Genomic DNA, 17,711 nt, shown 5'->3' with positions numbered 1-17,711 from the left:
CTACCGGTAGCCACACTAGCCATCTACCCACGTATTTCAATGATTGAACCTTCACACAGCCTTATTGTGACAACATGTTACGTTGACTTATCAATTTCTGTTCACATGAGAGGACTGAGGAGAAGAAAGTAGACGAGACAATACTCTTCACTAAATACTACACAGAGTGGAGGGGAGGACGCAGCACAGAGAACTACAAGAACATTCCACGCTTCTACTACAGGGCAAGCAATTGCATTTTCTGACAATCTCTAACATTCTAACTAAACATTTTAACTAATCAACAATTTTTAACAGCTTTATAGCCTACAATAATTATGATATTATTGACGTGTGTCATGTTTAATGAAGTCTTTTATCTTTGTGACCCATATAGCTTCCTGCAGAGGATGAAGTTCTCCGACAGAAACTGCGAGAGGAGTCCAGAGCCATCTTTCTGCAGAGGAAGAGCCTGGAGCTTCTGAACAAATGAGGAGTTACAGGTGAGACTAACATCTGGCAGAATCAAACACATGTTTATTAAAATAGAAAGCTTTACAAGCACCAGAAAAGTGCATAAGTCTATTCAAGTAATCAAACCTAATTATTTGACCTAAATCTTCTTTCTGTTATATAGATCCTTTGGTTTCTGCTGGACCAAGTGTCACCCATGACAGGAGAAGAGGCAATTATAAGCTATGACTGTTTTCTGAAGTTTGGAGACAAAGCAGGAGTAAAGTGCAAGTGAGTACTCTGCATATTAGTCATTTTGGAGCCACCACTTTTTATTTTATTTTTAAAAATTTGATCCCCTAATTCTCCCCAATTTCGTGGTATCCAATTGTTAGTAGTTACTGTCTTGTCTCATTGCTACAACTCCCGTACGGGCTCGGGAGAGACGAAGGTCGAGAGCCATGCGTCCTCCGAGAAACAACCCAAACAAGCCGCACTGCTTCTTAACACAGCGCGCATCCAACCTGGAAGCCAGGCGCACCAATGTGTCGGAGGAAACACCGTACACCTAGCGACCTGGTCAGCGCGCACTGCGCCCGGCCCGCCACAGGAGTCGCTAGTGCGTGATGAGACAAGGATATCCCTACCGGCCAGACCCTCCCTAACCCGGACGACGCTAGGCCAATTGTGCGTCGCCCCATGGACCTCCCGGTCGCGGCCGGCTGCGACAGAGCTAGGGCTCGAACCCAGAGTCTCTGGTGGCACAGCTAGCAACCTGGTCTAAGACCACTGCGCCACCCGGGAGGCCCTGTTTTGTGCTAACACTCCCTCAGCTGGATGGCCTGGAGACGTCCTTCTATTCCTTCTATGTCTGCACCGCTGTCCGCAAGTTCTTCTTCTTCCTGGATTCTTTACGGATTGGTTAGATAACTAACCAGAAACACTAGTCAAATGTGCAGACTTATACATGTATTCCTATCTGTAAGATTCCGATGATTGATCATGCCTACAACTTGTTTGCCTGTGCCCACTCTTACAAACAAACATCTTGCTCCATTTATTTATGTTAATTTCCAGGGGAAATTAAGATTCAAAACATCTTGGCCTGCAGTTTTTTTGGATGATCTACTTAAGCTAAGAGATGAGGAGCTTTCCAAGAAGAGCCAGGAATCCAACTGGTTCTCTGCACCCTCTGCTCTTCGAGTTTATTGTAAGCAGCAGCTATTTGATTTCAACATTTTGCCTAATAGACATCGGACTAATCTGAAGCCGGTAATACCTGAATGTTAAAATAAAAAAAGGTACTCTAGATGTCTTTGTTCTGTCTTGGTAAGATGGTCGATCATCTGTTTCCTCTTGCAGGTCAATACCTGAATCTGGACAAGGACCACAACGGCATGCTCAGTAAGGAGGAGCTGTCTCGCTACGGCACTGGCACTCTGACCAGCGTCTTTCTGGACTGCGTGTACCGGGAGTGCCTCACCTACGACGGAGAAATTGTAAAAACCTTATCTGCATGGGGTCTTCCCTTGGGAGTTTTTTTTTGTTAAACTACTGTGAGAAGGTCACTTCCGCTAACTTTTTTAAAGGACATTCTACTCAAATTCATGAAAATGAAATTATGTTCTCTTCCTTTGAAACTCATCTCAAAATTGAGGACAGTTTAATTTTATGTCTTGATCTCAATGACATAGCCAATTCTATATTAACTCCAAAAATGTTTTTGCTAGCGTAACATTACTGTATTTTAGCTAACAACTATTACATACAGGTTGGGTTGGAGCGAGCGGTCGAGCGGTCGCACTTCGCACTTTGGTCCGCAGGTAGTATAACTTTTCATTACATTTCATTACATTTCATTATAGTACAACGGTTTAATTTGTCTAATCTTAGCAATTTCTTCTTAGCTAGCTACATAGCCGTCTTTGTATCAAAGATAATTGCGTAATTATCGTATTTCGTCGTCCTAACGCAGTCTACACTGCTATCTGCCATCTGCCCAGCAGCTAGCCAGCTAGCAAACGTCCACCGTCTACCGAATAGCAGCACTTTGGTCCGCAGGTAGTATAACTTTTCATTACATTTCATTACATTTCATTATAGTACAACGGTTTAATTTGTCTAATCTTAGCAATTTCTTCTTAGCTAGCTACATAGCCGTCTTTGTATCAAAGATAATTGCGTAATTATCGTATTTCGTCGTCCTAACGCAGTCTACACTGCTATCTGCCATCTGCCCAGCAGCTAGCCAGCTAGCAAACGTCCACCGTCTACCGAATAGCAGCACTGTAGCAACTATTACACCCAACTGAACGACTTGATTAGTGTAGTGTTAGCTAGCTACATAGTTGTCTTTGCTGTCTTCGTATCCAAGATAATTGTGTAGTTTAGAGTGTGTAGTTTTAGAGTGATTATCTTAATTTACCGAGGCTAGCTAGCCAGCTATCTGTCGTCCTTAACGTAGGAGACACTGCTAGCTAGCCAACAGCTAGCCAACGTCTACCGAATAGAACTTCTGCACTCAACAACCCGGTCGCATTCCGCTTCGCTCCACAGGTAGTATCACATTTTCATTTCATTTCATTACAGTACAACGGTTTGATTTGTTTGATCGTAGCTAGCTACATAGCTAGCTACATAGCCGTCTTTGTATCAAAGATAATTGTGTAGTCTAGAGCGATTTTCTAGGTTAGCTAGCCAGCTATTGTCGTTCTTTTAACGCAACGTAACGTAATCAACACTGCTAGCTAGCCAGCTAGCCCCCGAATAGCAGCACTGTAGATACTATTACACTCAACGGAACGACTTGATTAGTGTAGTGTCAACAACGCAGCCACTGCCAGCTAGCCTACAAAGTCAACAACTGCCAGCTAGCCTACAAAGTCAACAACGCAGCCACTGCCAGCTAGCCTACTTCAGCAGTACTGTATCATCTTAATCATTTTAGTCAATAAGATTCTTGCTACGTAAGCTTAACTTTCTGAACATTCGAGACGCGTAGTCCACTTGCCACTCCAATCTCCTTTGCATTAGCGTAGTCTCTTCTGTAGCCTGTCAACTATGTGTCTGTCTATCCCTGTTCTCTCCTCTCTGCACAGACCATACAAACGCTCCACACCGCGTGGCATCGGCCACCCTAATCTGGTGGTCCCAGCGCGCACGACCCACGTGGAGTTCCAGGTCTCCGGTAGCCTCTGGAACTGCCGATCTGCGGCCAACAAGGCAGAGTTCATCTCAGCCTATGCCTCCCTCCAGTCCCTCGACTTCCTGGCACTGACGGAAACATGGATCACCACAGATAACACTGCTACTCCTACTGCTCTCTCTTCGTCCGCCCACGTGTTCTCGCACACCCCGAGAGCTTCTGGTCAGCGGGGTGGTGGCACCGGGATCCTCATCTCTCCCAAGTGGTCATTCTCTCTTTCTCCCCTTACCCATCTGTCTATCGCCTCCTTTGAATTCCATGCTGTCACAGTTACCAGCCCTTTCAAGCTTAACATCCTTATCATTTATCGCCCTCCAGGTTCCCTCGGAGAGTTCATCAATGAGCTCGATGCCTTGATTAGCTCCTTTCCTGAGGACGGCTCACCTCTCACAGTTCTGGGCGACTTTAACCTCCCCACGTCTACCTTTGACTCATTCCTCTCTGCCTCCTTCTTTCCACTCCTCTCCTCTTTTGACCTCACCCTCTCACCTTCCCCCCCTACTCACAAGGCAGGCAATACGCTCGACCTCATCTTTACTAGATGCTGTTCTTCCACTAACCTCATTGCAACTCCCCTCCAAGTCTCCGACCACTACCTTGTATCCTTTTCCCTCTCGCTCTCATCCAACACTTCCCACACTGCCCCTACTCGGATGGTATCGCGCCGTCCCAACCTTCGCTCTCTCTCCCCCGCTACCCTCTCCTCTTCCATCCTATCATCTCTTCCCTCTGCTCAAACCTTCTCCAACCTATCTCCTGATTCTGCCTCCTCAACCCTCCTCTCCTCCCTTTCTGCATCCTTTGACTCTCTATGTCCCCTATCCTCCAGGCCGGCTCGGTCCTCCCCTCCCGCTCCGTGGCTCGACGACTCATTGCGAGCTCACAGAACAGGGCTCCGGGCAGCCGAGCGGAAATGGAGGAAAACTCGCCTCCCTGCGGACCTGGCATCCTTTCACTCCCTCCTCTCTACATTTTCCTCTTCTGTCTCTGCTGCTAAAGCCACTTTCTACCACTCTAAATTCCAAGCATCTGCCTCTAACCCCAGGAAGCTCTTTGCCACCTTCTCCTCCCTCCTGAATCCTCCTCCCCCTCCCCCCTCCTCCCTCTCTGCAGTTGACTTCGTCAACCATTTTGAAAAGAAGGTCGACGACATCCGATCCTCGTTTGCTAAGTCAAACGACACCGCTGGTTCTGCTCACACTGCCCCACCCTGTGCTCTGACCTCTTTCTCCCCTCTCTCTCCAGATGAAATCTCGCGTCTTGTGACGGCCGGCCGCCCAACAACCTGCCCGCTTGACCCTATCCCCTCCTCTCTTCTCCAGACCATTTCCGGAGACCTTCTCCCTTACCTCACCTCGCTCATCAACTCATCCCTGACCGCTGGCTACGTCCCTTCCGTCTTCAAGAGAGCGAGAGTTGCACCCCTTCTGAAAAAACCTACACTCGATCCCTCCGATGTCAACAACTACAGACCAGTATCCCTTCTTTCTTTTCTCTCCAAAACTCTTGAACGTGCCGTCCTTGGCCAGCTCTCCCGCTATCTCTCTCAGAATGACCTTCTTGATCCAAATCACTCAGGTTTCAAGACTAGTCATTCAACTGAGACTGCTCTTCTCTGTATCACGGAGGCGCTCCGCACTGCTAAAGCTAACTCTCTCTCCTCTGCTCTCATCCTTCTAGACCTATCGGCTGCCTTCGATACTGTGAACCATCAGATCCTCCTCTCCACCCTCTCCGAGTTGGGCATCTCCGGCGCGGCCCACGCTTGGATTGCGTCCTACCTGACAGGTCGCTCCTACCAGGTGGCGTGGCGAGAATCTGTCTCCTCACCACGTGCTCTCACCACTGGTGTCCCCCAGGGCTCTGTTCTAGGCCCTCTCCTATTCTCGCTATACACCAAGTCACTTGGCTCTGTCATAACCTCACATGGTCTCTCCTATCATTGCTATGCAGACGACACACAACTAATCTTCTCCTTTCCCCCTTCTGATGACCAGGTGGCGAATCGCATCTCTGCATGTCTGGCAGACATATCAGTGTGGATGACGGATCACCACCTCAAGCTGAACCTCGGCAAGACGGAGCTGCTCTTCCTCCCGGGGAAGGACTGCCCGTTCCATGATCTCGCCATCACGGTTGACAACTCCATTGTGTCCTCCTCCCAGAGCGCTAAGAACCTTGGCGTGATCCTGGACAACACCCTGTCGTTCTCAACCAACATCAAGGCGGTGGCCCGTTCCTGTAGGTTCATGCTCTACAACATCCGCAGAGTACGACCCTGCCTCACACAGGAAGCGGCGCAGGTCCTAATCCAGGCACTTGTCATCTCCCGTCTGGATTACTGCAACTCGCTGTTGGCTGGGCTCCCTGCCTGTGCCATTAAACCCCTACAACTCATCCAGAACGCCGCAGCCCGTCTGGTGTTCAACCTTCCCAAGTTCTCTCACGTCACCCCGCTCCTCCGCTCTCTCCACTGGCTTCCAGTTGAAGCTCGCATCCGCTACAAGACCATGGTGCTTGCCTACGGAGCTGTGAGGGGAACGGCACCTCAGTACCTCCAGGCTCTGATCAGGCCCTACACCCAAACAAGGGCACTGCGTTCATCCACCTCTGGCCTGCTCGCCTCCCTACCACTGAGGAAGTACAGTTCCCGCTCAGCCCAGTCAAAACTGTTCGCTGCTCTGGCCCCCCAATGGTGGAACAAACTCCCTCACGACGCCAGGACAGCGGAGTCAATCACCACCTTCCGGAGACACCTGAAACCCCACCTCTTTAAGGAATACCTAGGATAGGATAAAGTAATCCTTCTCACTCCCCCCCCCCTTAAAAGATTTAGATGCACTATTGTAAAGTGGCCGTTCCACTGGATGTCATAAGGTGAATGCACCAATTTGTAAGTCGCTCTGGATAAGAGCGTCTGCTAAATGACTTAAATGTAAATGTAATACAGTACATCTATTAATAGGGTTGGCTACACTTCCAGGATTACAAGCTAGCTAGCTAGTTACCTTGGAGATTTCTCAGACAATCATGAGGATCTGAGGAAGATGTGTAACTTGTCACTCTTACCTTTAAAATTATTATTATTTATTTGTATACATTTTTTTGGTGTGGTGGCAACGATATAGCAGCCGCCACAAATATAGGGGAAACATAGGACCTGATTTAATACTAAATCTGGTCTTGACTCTGTGTGTATCTCTCCCAGGACTATAAGACGCACGTGGACTTGTTCTGGCTCTGGAGAACAGGAAGAAGCCTGCAGCGCTGCAGTACATCTTCAAGCTGCTGGACATGGGGAACAAGGGCTACCTCAATGTCTTCGCTCTCAATTACTTCTTCCGGGTGAGATGGACATCTGACAGAACATGCCATATTGGGCCAGAGATAATAGAAGTCGATGGAGACAGCAGACAGCGGGACCTTGCTATCCTGCTCACTGTATAAAAAGTGTTGTCATCTATTATGTAAAAATAAATAAAAAATCCACCAGGCCATTCAGGAGTTGATGAAAATCCATGGGCAGGAGACGATATTCTTCCCCGGATGTCAAGGTAAATAGACTTTGCCCCATTACCATATTCACCATGGATGAAGTAACTGAAGTGTTCTACTGGTTACTGTAAAATCAGCTGGAAGTATCCGGAAATAAGTCTCATCCAGAAATGTTGTGGAGGGATTAGGTTGTGGGTGTCAAGGATTTGTATGGAGTTAACCATAACTCATAGTGCTCAGTAGGAGTTCAGTGCTGCTGCTTTTGTTTCCCCAAGATCTAATCTGAGTTTGCTGATACAATATTTAATGCTAGCTAGGTTTCCCTCCAGTTGGAGACAGATTTTCATGCGAATATACAAAAATGTGCATAAAGAAAAATTTTATTTTCCCACCAGTGGTGTGTTTCCATCAAACAGACTTCAGTGCATGAGATACAGTACACAAAATGTATTTTTCGTGTAAATTTTCATGTACTGAATACAAATCTAACGTTCAATGTGTTTCCATCGCATTTTCAACTCTACCAAGAGTTTTGTTACACGGTTATCAAAACTTCACACCAAGGTTAGCCTACACAAAACACGGCCCTTAATATAAGTCTTTCTAAAATACCCAATGGGAAAAGTGAATGGTGGAAAAACGATTGGAAACATTTCTCTGTTTGACCGCTAGGTTTTATGGGTATTATGACACCTCCACTGTGTGGCTCTATGAAATAAGTAAATTAACTTAAATATGAATAGGCTATAGTTTACTACAGTGTCTGTAAATTAATATTGATAACGGAAAGAAGTGGAGGGCGCTCAACTAACTTGAGTCGAGCTGCAATCCAAAAATTAGGTCGCTATTGAAAGGTCAACACGCTTATTGGCTACCATGGTGAGCGAGCATTGCACCTTTTTTATTTTCAATAAATATTGATTACCCATTTAATTGTCTTTGCCTGCAAATTGTCCTCCTAAAAGGTAGGCTATATCCTATATGCAAAATGACTGTAGCTCAAGAGAAAGATCAAGTGTTCACTCTCATCATTCTTGCTGCTTCAAGTTCAGTAGATAGGTACAAGATCAGGTGCGTGTGTGGTTAAAATAGTAGGCTAGCCTATGCATGGGCGGAGAAGCATGGGGCAGTTATCTTTCCAAGGAAATTAACTTCTTAAATATGAATAGGCTATAGTTTACTACATTGCCTAAAAATACACATTGATCACCCATATTTGTCTCTGTCTGAAAATCGTCCCACTCTTAAAAAGTAGGCTATCAAACATAGCTCAAGAGAAAGTGCAAGTGTCTGCTCTCGCTCCAAACTCTGCTCTCTTCAAACTATATCTAGCCTATTGGCTGATATAGCCCAGTAATGCCAGATGTCCACCAGATACATATGCATTTTGTTTGGCCGAATGTCTCGGCTGCATTTTCCATACTGAGACACATGTGCTTCGGTTTTCAAGTAGCTAAAAGCTAGCTACACTGAACAAAACTATAAACGCAACTTTAAACAATTTTACAAAGTTACAGTTCATATAAGGAAGTCAGTTAATTGACTTAAATTCATTAGGCCCTAATCTATGGATTTCACATGACTGGGCAGGGGCACAGCCATGGGTGGGCCTGGGAAGGCATAGACCCACCCACTTGGGAGCCAGGCCCAGCCAATCAGAATGAGATTTTCCCCACAAAAGGGCATTATTACTGACAGAAATACTCACAATTACCGCGGTTGGGTTCGGGACCAGTTCTTGCAGTAGTGGGTGGGAGTTGGACAGCAAGCAAGCGGGTGCGGGTTGAAGAAATCAGGCTCGTGCAGACCTCTACATCAAGGTCATCACTGTTCACTTTCACCACACTGTGAAGTTTGTATGACTTTACTCACATAACTGTGAATGAAAACGTAGTTAGTAGCTAGGTTTCCATCCATTTGGCGACAGATATTCATGCGAATGGCCTATTCTACAATCCGCATAAAACAATTTGTGCATTTTCCCACCATAAGCAATCCAATTGGTGACAGATTTTCATGCAAATATTTTTTTAAATGAGCATAAATATGCACATTGACATGTTACGGATAAAAGACAGTGTGTGATGACATAGTGCACATAAAACAAATTTTTGGGTTAAATTCCCAGATATCAAATAGAAAACACAAGTTAAATGGGTTTCCATCGCATTTAACTCTACTGATGGTTTTGTCAACAACAACAAAATTGCGTTGTATAGCGAATGTGCCCACTCTGGTCTTGGCACGTGGGCTCTAGCCAACAGCTCAGATACAGTGCAGGTAGCCTACTACATGATGATATTATTATGGACAAAGGGCGAAAATATTTGCATTTGTCAAACAGCAGCCAAGCATCGATGATCACCAGAATAAGACCCACAGTATTTGGAAAGGAGCATCACATCTCTTCACCATGCACTATCACCAACCTGTGAAGTATATCATTTTTTAAATCTGTAGTCTAATAAACTTTATGCTTTCCAAAGTCGTAGTGGGAGGACCACATAACATGCCATCGCATGACTCAAGTTTACTTCGATATGATGGTTATTATATAAATATTTGCGCATTTAAAGCGTTTCCACCGACATTTCTCGTATAAATAATTTGACCGACACAAAAAGAGCCCACCTTGTCTAGCGTATTTTGTTTTGTCGACAATTGGAAAGTTTACCAACAAATTTTTCAATAGGACCTGTCATAATTTTTTATTTATTTATCCGACGTAAAAAAAAAAAAAAGGTAATTTGTTCATTCGACATGGTGGGATCTTTTTGTTTCGACGGAATTAATTATGTGAGAAATAGCGGTGGAAACCTTTTTTATGCGCAAATATTTATATAATAACCATCCTATTGAAGTAAACTTGGAGTCACGTGTGTGGTCCTGACTCCTACTACGATTATGGAAACCATGCAGTTTATTAAATGACAGATTAAATCAATTATGATGAACTTCACAGTGTGAAAGTGCACAGTAATATTGATGCTCATTTCCAATAAATATCGAGGGTCATATTCTGGTGACATGATGATTGATGCTTGACTGCCGTTTGACAAATAAAAATATTCTCGCTCTTATCCATAATAGTCTCATGTAGAATAGCCTACCCGCACAGTATCTGCGAGCTGTTGGCTAGAGTGGAAGTGCCAAGATGAGAGTAGTCATATTTGCTGTTTGTGACAACTATCGATAGAGGTGAAAATGCGATGGAAACACATTGAACTTTCGTTTTTTATTCGGTACATGAAAACTTTAGCAAAAAAAGTATATTTTGTGTGCACTACATCATCACACACATATGTTTATCTTCAAGTCAGTTTGGTGGAAACACCGCTGGTGGGAAAATGTGCATATTTTCTTTATGTGGATTTTAGAATATTCCCATGAAAATCTGTAGCTAATTGGATGGAAAGATGGCTACTGATGTGTCATGCCATTAAATCTTATGGTTCCCTGACAACTTTTTACAGACCTAACCTGCATTCTCATTTGTACTAGTTGGATTTGAATGTTTTAAATAATGATTTGAATAATTAATTCAATAATAAGTCATTTTAAAACAATTTGCAATGTTGTGCCTTCAGGATAATATCTTTGACATGGTGAAGCCAAAGGATCCATGCAGGATCTAGTGAACAGCAGCCAATGAGACACAGTAACCAGCATCGTCATTGATTTCAACGGCTTCTGGACTTTTGAAAACAGAAGTTCTGGTTGCTAATGACAGCGACACCGCTGACCTTGACAATACATGAATCTTCTGTCAAACTGGGAAGGACTGCAAGACCAACATTAAGAGGATATACAGTGCATTCGGAAAGTATTCCTACTCCTTGTTTTTTCCACATTTTGTTACGTTACAGCCTTATTCAAAAATGTATTAAATAAACATGTTTCCTCATCAATCTACACACAATACCCCATAATTACAAAGCAAAAACAGGTTTTTAGACATTTTTGCAAATGTATTAAAAATAAAATACGTATTCAGACCCTTTGCTATTTGACTCGAAATTGAGCTCAGGTGCATCCTGTTTCCATTGGTCATCCTTGAGATGTTTCTACAACTTGATTGGAGTCCACCTGTGGTAAATTCAATTGATTGGACATGATTTGGAAAGGCACACACCTGTCTCTACAGTTGACCATGCATGTCAGAGCAAAAACCAAGCCATGAGGTCGAAGGAATTGTCCGTAGAGCGCCGAGACAGGATTGTGTCGAGGCACAGATCTGAGGAAGGGTACATTTCTACAGCATTGAAGCTCCCCAAGAACACATTGCCCTCCAACAGTTTGGAAGAAGTTTGGAACCACCAAGACTTTTCTTAGAGCAAGCCGCCTGGCCAAACTGAGCAATTGGGGGAGAAGGGCCTTGGTCAGGGAGGTGATCAAGAACCCAATGGCCACTCTGACAGAGCTTCAGAGATCCTCTGTGGAGATGGGAGAACCTTCCAGAAGGACAACCATCTCTGCAGCACTCAACCAATCTGGCCTTTATGTTAGAGTGGCCAGATGGAAGCCACTCCTCAGTAAAAGGCACTTGACCGCTTGCATTGAGTTTGCCAAAAGGCACCAAGATTGAACTCCTTTGCCTGAATGCCAAGCGTCACGTCTGGAGGAAACCTGGCACAATCCCAGGGTGAAGCGTGGTGGCAGCATCATGCTGTGGGGAAGTTTTTCAGCTGCAGGGACTGGGAGACCTATCAGGATCGAGGGAAAGCTGAACGGAGCAAAGTATAGAGATCCTTAATGAAAACCTGCTCCAGAGCACTCAGGACCTCTGACTGAGGCGAAGGTTCACCTTCCAACAGGACAACGACCCTAAGCACACAGCCGAGTCAATGTAGAAGTGGCTTTGGGACAAGTCTCTGAATGTCCTTGAGTGGCCCAGCCAGAGCCCAATCTAACATCTCTGGAGAGACCTGAAAAAGGTTGTGCAGCGACGATCCCCATCCAACCTGTCAGAGCTTGAGAGGATCTGCAGAGAAAAATGGGAGGAACTCCCCAAATACAGGTGCGCTAAGCTTGTAGCGTCATACCCAAGGCTGCGATCGCTGCCAAAGGTGCTTTAACAAAGTACTGAGTAAAGTTTTTTTTTTTTTCATTTGATATATTTGTTAACATTTCTAAAGGTCTGTTTTTGCTTTGTCATTATGGGGTATTATGTGTAGATTGAGGAATGTTTAAAAAAAATCAATTTCAGAATAAGACTAACGTAAAAAAAAAAGTTAAAAAGTGGTAAAGTCAAGGGGTCTGAATACTTCCCGAATGGACTGTATGTTACAGTTGAAGATTCTTGACACACACTACTGTGGACTTGGCAAGACAGTTGTATGTAATTTAAATGTTTATTAATGTACAGTTCATATAAAAAAAGAAAATACTATGTATTTTACACAAATTATTATAAAAAGCTTTCAAATGAAACCGGTTTACATTAATAAATTAGAAAATATTTGTTTTCTTCAGTATGTTGGACTCTAAGATTTTCTTTCCTCGTGTGTACATAGTACAGTAGGGTGGGAAAATAAATTGTTTAACATCTGTCTTGATAAAGTGTCTCTTGGCATTTCAAACTCTTTGGGCAACTTTACACACGGTAAAAAGTAGTTATCTTGACAATACTGCATTCCAAAAGAGAGTAGCAGATTTTAACATTAATTTATCATGTTTGGCTTTACCTTAGGCATCCCTCTCAAGCCCTGTACACTGAGAAGGGACAATAGCAGATAAGGTCAGCTCTAGCAGAGATACAGTGCGCTCCAAAAGGATAGGGACAGTGACACATGTTTTGTTTTGGCTATGTACTCCAGCACTTTCGATGCAGTCTGTCAGCTTTAATTTGAAGGTATTTTCATCCATATGAGCCGTTTAGAAATGACAGCACTTTTTGTACATGGTCTCCCCCCCCCCATTTTAGGGGCCCAAAAGTATTGTGACAAATTCACTTGTGATTCAAAGTTGTCAAAAGTTTATTTGGTCCCATATTCTTAGCACATAATGATTACATCAAGCGTATGACTCTACAAACTCGTTGGAGTCATTTGCTGTTTTGTTTGTGTTTCAGATTATTTTGTGCCCAAATTGTGTTAGGAATATCAGACCAAATACATTGGTGAATTTGTTCCAATACTTTTAGTTCCCGCATTTTAGGGGACCATGTACAAAAAGTCAGTCATTGTATAATTTCAATTTCCAAGTGCTGGAGTACAGAGCCAAAACAACAAATAATCACTGTCCCAATACTTTTGGAGCTCACTGTATTTCTAATATACGGCCCTGGACAACAGTAATGTCTAAAGTCTTCGCACAGATGCCAATGAGCAACGTGTGAAGTTATTACATTAAAGGCCTGGGGACAGATCACAACATTAAATTGATGGACTCTGAAAAGCACTGTGCATAACTTCTCATAGTAACACAGTAACATAATTGTGGGCATTCTGAAATGAAAATAGATTTTCATGGTTGGCCATGAATATAAATAATTTTCCATTCAAATAAATCTGTACTATTCCTATAACATTGTGCACATCTGGAATGGTTTTAGAAAAAGGTAACTTATATCGCCGCTAACTGGCTGAAAATAGCTGCTAACTTATTGTGTAACAATGTTATGTACCTGAAAAAATAAATCAAAGACCTTTCTTAAACCTGCAAATAGTTCAAATCAGCATCAGATGTGCTCATTCATTGTCACTGACACACAGCACAGCAATGTTCATTGCACACAAAAGTTCATGCATATTTACAACGCAGCAACTAAAAAATGTATATATATATTTTTTTTAAATCCGTGACTTACATAGAACATGATCATTTAGGCAAAAATAAGAAAAGTACACTGAAAGAATGTTGAGGATACATCATTAAATCAATATGATAAAAATAAGAATTCTATGCTGTAGCAAAAAAAAAAGGCTGAGCAGGCAACATCGGGAAATGAGAAAAATGGAAACACCTATTTAATTGAACTGTTAGGTGGGGATGGGGGCAGGACATCTGTTGGCATCAGGTGTGGGATCTTGATCCAGCTCGAAGCTGACGAAGGAGGCTTTGCCCTCCGGCTGCTCCATGGCTGGCTGCTGGATCTCCTGGTTGTGCTCCTCCTCAAAACGACGTTCTGCCTCCTCAGACAGCCGGTTCTCCTCCTCCTCCTCATCCTCCTGTCAGTCACAACATGAATGAGAAGCAGGGATATTACAAAGTAGTAGTAACAAATTAGAAGTAATGAAGCATTCCAAGGTCTGTAAACAGATGCTTTCCACAAAGACAAGACAACAACGTACCTCCTTTTTCATTCTGTAGTACGCGTCAATAGCATACTGGTACTTGGGTGAGGTAATTCCGAACAATGAGGCCATTCTCTCCCCAAGATAGTCACAAACTGAAAGTAAAAAGCACAAGGCAGAGGCACAGTATTAAAAACACACAGAACATTCAATTTATATAGGCTACATTTTAAGTCACTCATCATACATGTTTATCTTTAGAGTGTAGTATACAAAATACCACATTTACCTGAAATAGTGGAGGTTGCCACTCTCCAAATGTGAAACCAAAAGTATGGACCCCAATTCAACTTGGACTGTATCAAAAACATGACACAATAAGAAAACAAAGTTAACAAAATGTGGGAATTATTCATTATATTCAAGTGCATGTCATGGAGTAAAGTCCAGAGAAACCAACCGGGTCAGCTGAGGTCTTAACAGCGATAGAAACTTGCACTTCCTCATCTTCATCTGTGCTGTATTCCTCCATGGTCTCGCCACTGGCAAAGTAAATCGTTCTACGGGGCACCTTCTGCTTCTTCATCCCCATGTCTCCCAGCTCCACACTCTCAAACTCCTTCACCATATTGGAGCTCTGTCAATCATCATAACAACAGTTCATTCTCCAGACGTGTTTGGTTACATACAGCTGGTAGAAACAGAATTTTACTATCATAATTTAACTACTAGAAAGAATAGCAGCTACATTATGGTTGTTGACATTTGTCACGCATTTGAATGAAAACATTCCAACGCAGCATGTTTATTCAAGCAGTTTCTATGAGTGTTTAATTCGTACCGTAGCGAATGAAAGCGTGCTAGTGGCTGTTACTATGGTAGCTAGCTATGCATGTCGTATAAATATACAATTGTGAACGAATTGGCAACAGAATGTACATATTTATTCCTGTTCGAGACAGCTTCCTACTAGCTAGATAGCTACTAGCCAGCTGCTGAGGCTAACGTTACAGTACAATGAAGTAGCTAGCCAGCTAGCTAAAAAAAACACACACACAGTCGTTTTTTTGTTGGCTAAACTCATGAGAACAGGTATAACATTTGAATAATCACACCTTTTCAGTGTCCATAGCTTGCCACAAAGAGATGATGACATTAGAGAGATACAGCGACGCCGTTCTTATGCCGCGTTCAAATCAACTCGGAAGTGTCCTACTTCCAACATCAGTTTGTTCAAGACAACTGATCTTGCAAAAAATCGAAGCACTGTTTCCTGAAGCATTCTGCCCTGTTCTGAAAGAACTCCCTGGGTTTACCGTCATGTTTTGCCTGGATGTTTGGTCGTGTCGTTTTATTAATTTGTTCGTTATGAGAGACTCATTTTTAAGCACTTCCCCACACAAAACACATTGTGGGCGCTCCTCGTTATTTCTCAAAGTTTGTATGAATGAGACAAAAAGTAATCACTGTATTTGCGTTTCATGACGATTGAGCTCAGTCAGAACTTGTGGCTAGCATGAGTCCATTTCGTGACAGCGGTGAGTGATGGCGAGTGGGAATAATAAGTCAGTGGCATGAACGACAGCGCTGCAGCGTGTGGGTCGCGGAGTGATCTTCAACAAAACTGCAGAAAAAAATATCCGGTAAACCGCGAAGAACACGGGTATCTCCCTCTACCTCTCCCACTCGCGCAGCTGCCAAACTGAGCAGAGACCGCTGCTAAGCAGAGAGCGCAGTTGCCACTTGGCCAAATAAATTCCAGTAATTAATGAAATAATTATATATTTACGTGGCGACTCACCATTAACAGGTCCGCTGCGACCCATTCTTTAAGAAACGCTGCTGTAATTTATACCATACACTTTTACAACATTCATTTCATTTTGATAATGTTGAAGTACTAACTAACAATGGAATGTTCCTCAATAAAATTGAAGATGGGACTTTAAATGGGTGTCCCAACTCTATGGTCACTAAAGAACCGAGGTAAAGTTGGTTTTATATTCACACATTCGAACATTCGCCAAAGGCCATTTACAAATGTTAAAATCAATAACTAATTAATCGTTTGTCACATAATCATCAAACTAGATATGATTTATTCTATAAACGTCTTGCATACTTTTACAACCTTTGTTTTGAATACAAATTCCAGTTTTGATTTTATAGAAATATGTAAATATATTTTATGTATTTCTATAAAATGAAAACCTGGAATTTTCCCCTAAAACAAAGGTTGTAAAAGTATCCTAGACATTTATAGAAAAATAATACCTAGTTTGATGTTTCTGTGACAAACGGTGAATTAGTTATTGATTTATACTTCTTTAAATGGCATTTTATAGATTTTATGTATTTCTATCAAATCAGAACTGGAATGTTTACTCAAGGCAAAGGTTGTAAAAGTATACTAGAAATTTATAGAATAAACCATACCTAATTTGATGATTCTGTGACAAACTGTGAATTAATTATTGATTTATACTGTTTAAAATGGCATTTTATAGATGTTATGTATTTCCATCAAAACTAGATTTTTTTTCTTCAAAACAAAGGTTGTAAAAGTATGCTAGAAATGTATAGAATAAACTATATCTATTTTTACGTTTCTGTGACAATGAGTTAGTTATTGATTTTTACAATTTTAAATGGCTTTTGGCGAATGTCTGTTGAATGTCTGTTGAATGTGTGAATATAAAAAGTGCCTTTTGGCAAATTCCAAGCAGGCTGTAATGTGCTTTTTACTGAGGAGTGGCTTCCGTCTGGCCAATCTACCATAAAGGCCTGATTGGTGAAATGCTGCAGAGATGGTTGTCCTGGAAGGTTCTCCCATCTCAACAGAGGAACTCTGTAGCTTTGTTAGAGTGACCACCGGGTTCTTGGTCACATCCCTGACCAAGGACCTTCTCCCCCGATTGCTCAGTTTGGCCAAGCGGCCAGCTCTAGGAAGACTCTTGGTGGTTCAAAACTTCTTCCACGTAAGAATGATGGAGGCCACTGTGTTCTTGGGGACCTTCAATGCTGCAGAAATGTTTTGGTACCCTTCCTCAGATCTGTGCCTCGACACTATCCTGTCTCGGCGCTCTACGGACAATTCCTTCGACCTCATGGCTTGGTTTTTGCTCTGACATGCACAGTCAACTGTGGGACAATATATAGACAGGTGTGTGCCGTTCCAAATCATGTCCAGTCAATTGAATTTAGCACAGGTGGACTCCCAAGTTGTAAAAACATCTCAAGGATGATCAATGGAAACAGGATGCACCTGAGCTCAATTTTGAGTCTCATAGTAAAGCGTCTGAATACTTACAGTATGTAAATAAGGTTTTTTCGGTTTTTGCTTT

At 42.8% G+C, this 17,711-nt stretch overlaps 1 protein-coding gene and 1 pseudogene across 2 annotated transcripts; one reads left to right on the top strand and one right to left on the bottom strand.

Moving 5' to 3' along the window:
• Positions 1 to 86: 86 nt before the first annotated feature.
• Positions 87 to 7,628, top strand: LOC139553034 (serine/threonine-protein phosphatase 2A regulatory subunit B'' subunit gamma-like; annotated as a pseudogene).
• Positions 7,629 to 12,464: 4,836 nt separating this feature from the next.
• LOC139553366 (protein FAM177A1-like) lies at positions 12,465 to 16,337 on the bottom strand. Of its 2 annotated transcripts, none has more exons than XM_071365621.1 (5): positions 16,169 to 16,337; positions 14,828 to 15,004; positions 14,657 to 14,723; positions 14,425 to 14,522; positions 12,465 to 14,301 (listed from the first exon to the last, which is right to left on the bottom strand). In XM_071365621.1, the coding sequence occupies exons 1-5, from the start codon at positions 16,169 to 16,171 to the stop codon at positions 14,113 to 14,115; spliced, it is 534 nt and encodes a 177-aa protein (XP_071221722.1). In that variant the 5' UTR covers positions 16,172 to 16,337; the 3' UTR covers positions 12,465 to 14,112. The 2 variants fall into 2 exon arrangements, with proteins under 2 accessions (XP_071221722.1, XP_071221721.1); XM_071365620.1 differs by lacking the exon at positions 16,169 to 16,337 and adding an exon at positions 15,483 to 16,038.
• Between the last annotated feature and the right edge of the window lie 1,374 nt (positions 16,338 to 17,711).

This window comes from Salvelinus alpinus, chromosome 25 (assembly GCF_045679555.1).
Source record: "Salvelinus alpinus chromosome 25, SLU_Salpinus.1, whole genome shotgun sequence".
In the NCBI taxonomy this organism is placed as follows: Eukaryota; Metazoa; Chordata; class Actinopteri; order Salmoniformes; family Salmonidae; genus Salvelinus; species Salvelinus alpinus.
This window is presented reverse-complemented; position numbering and strand designations above follow the sequence as displayed.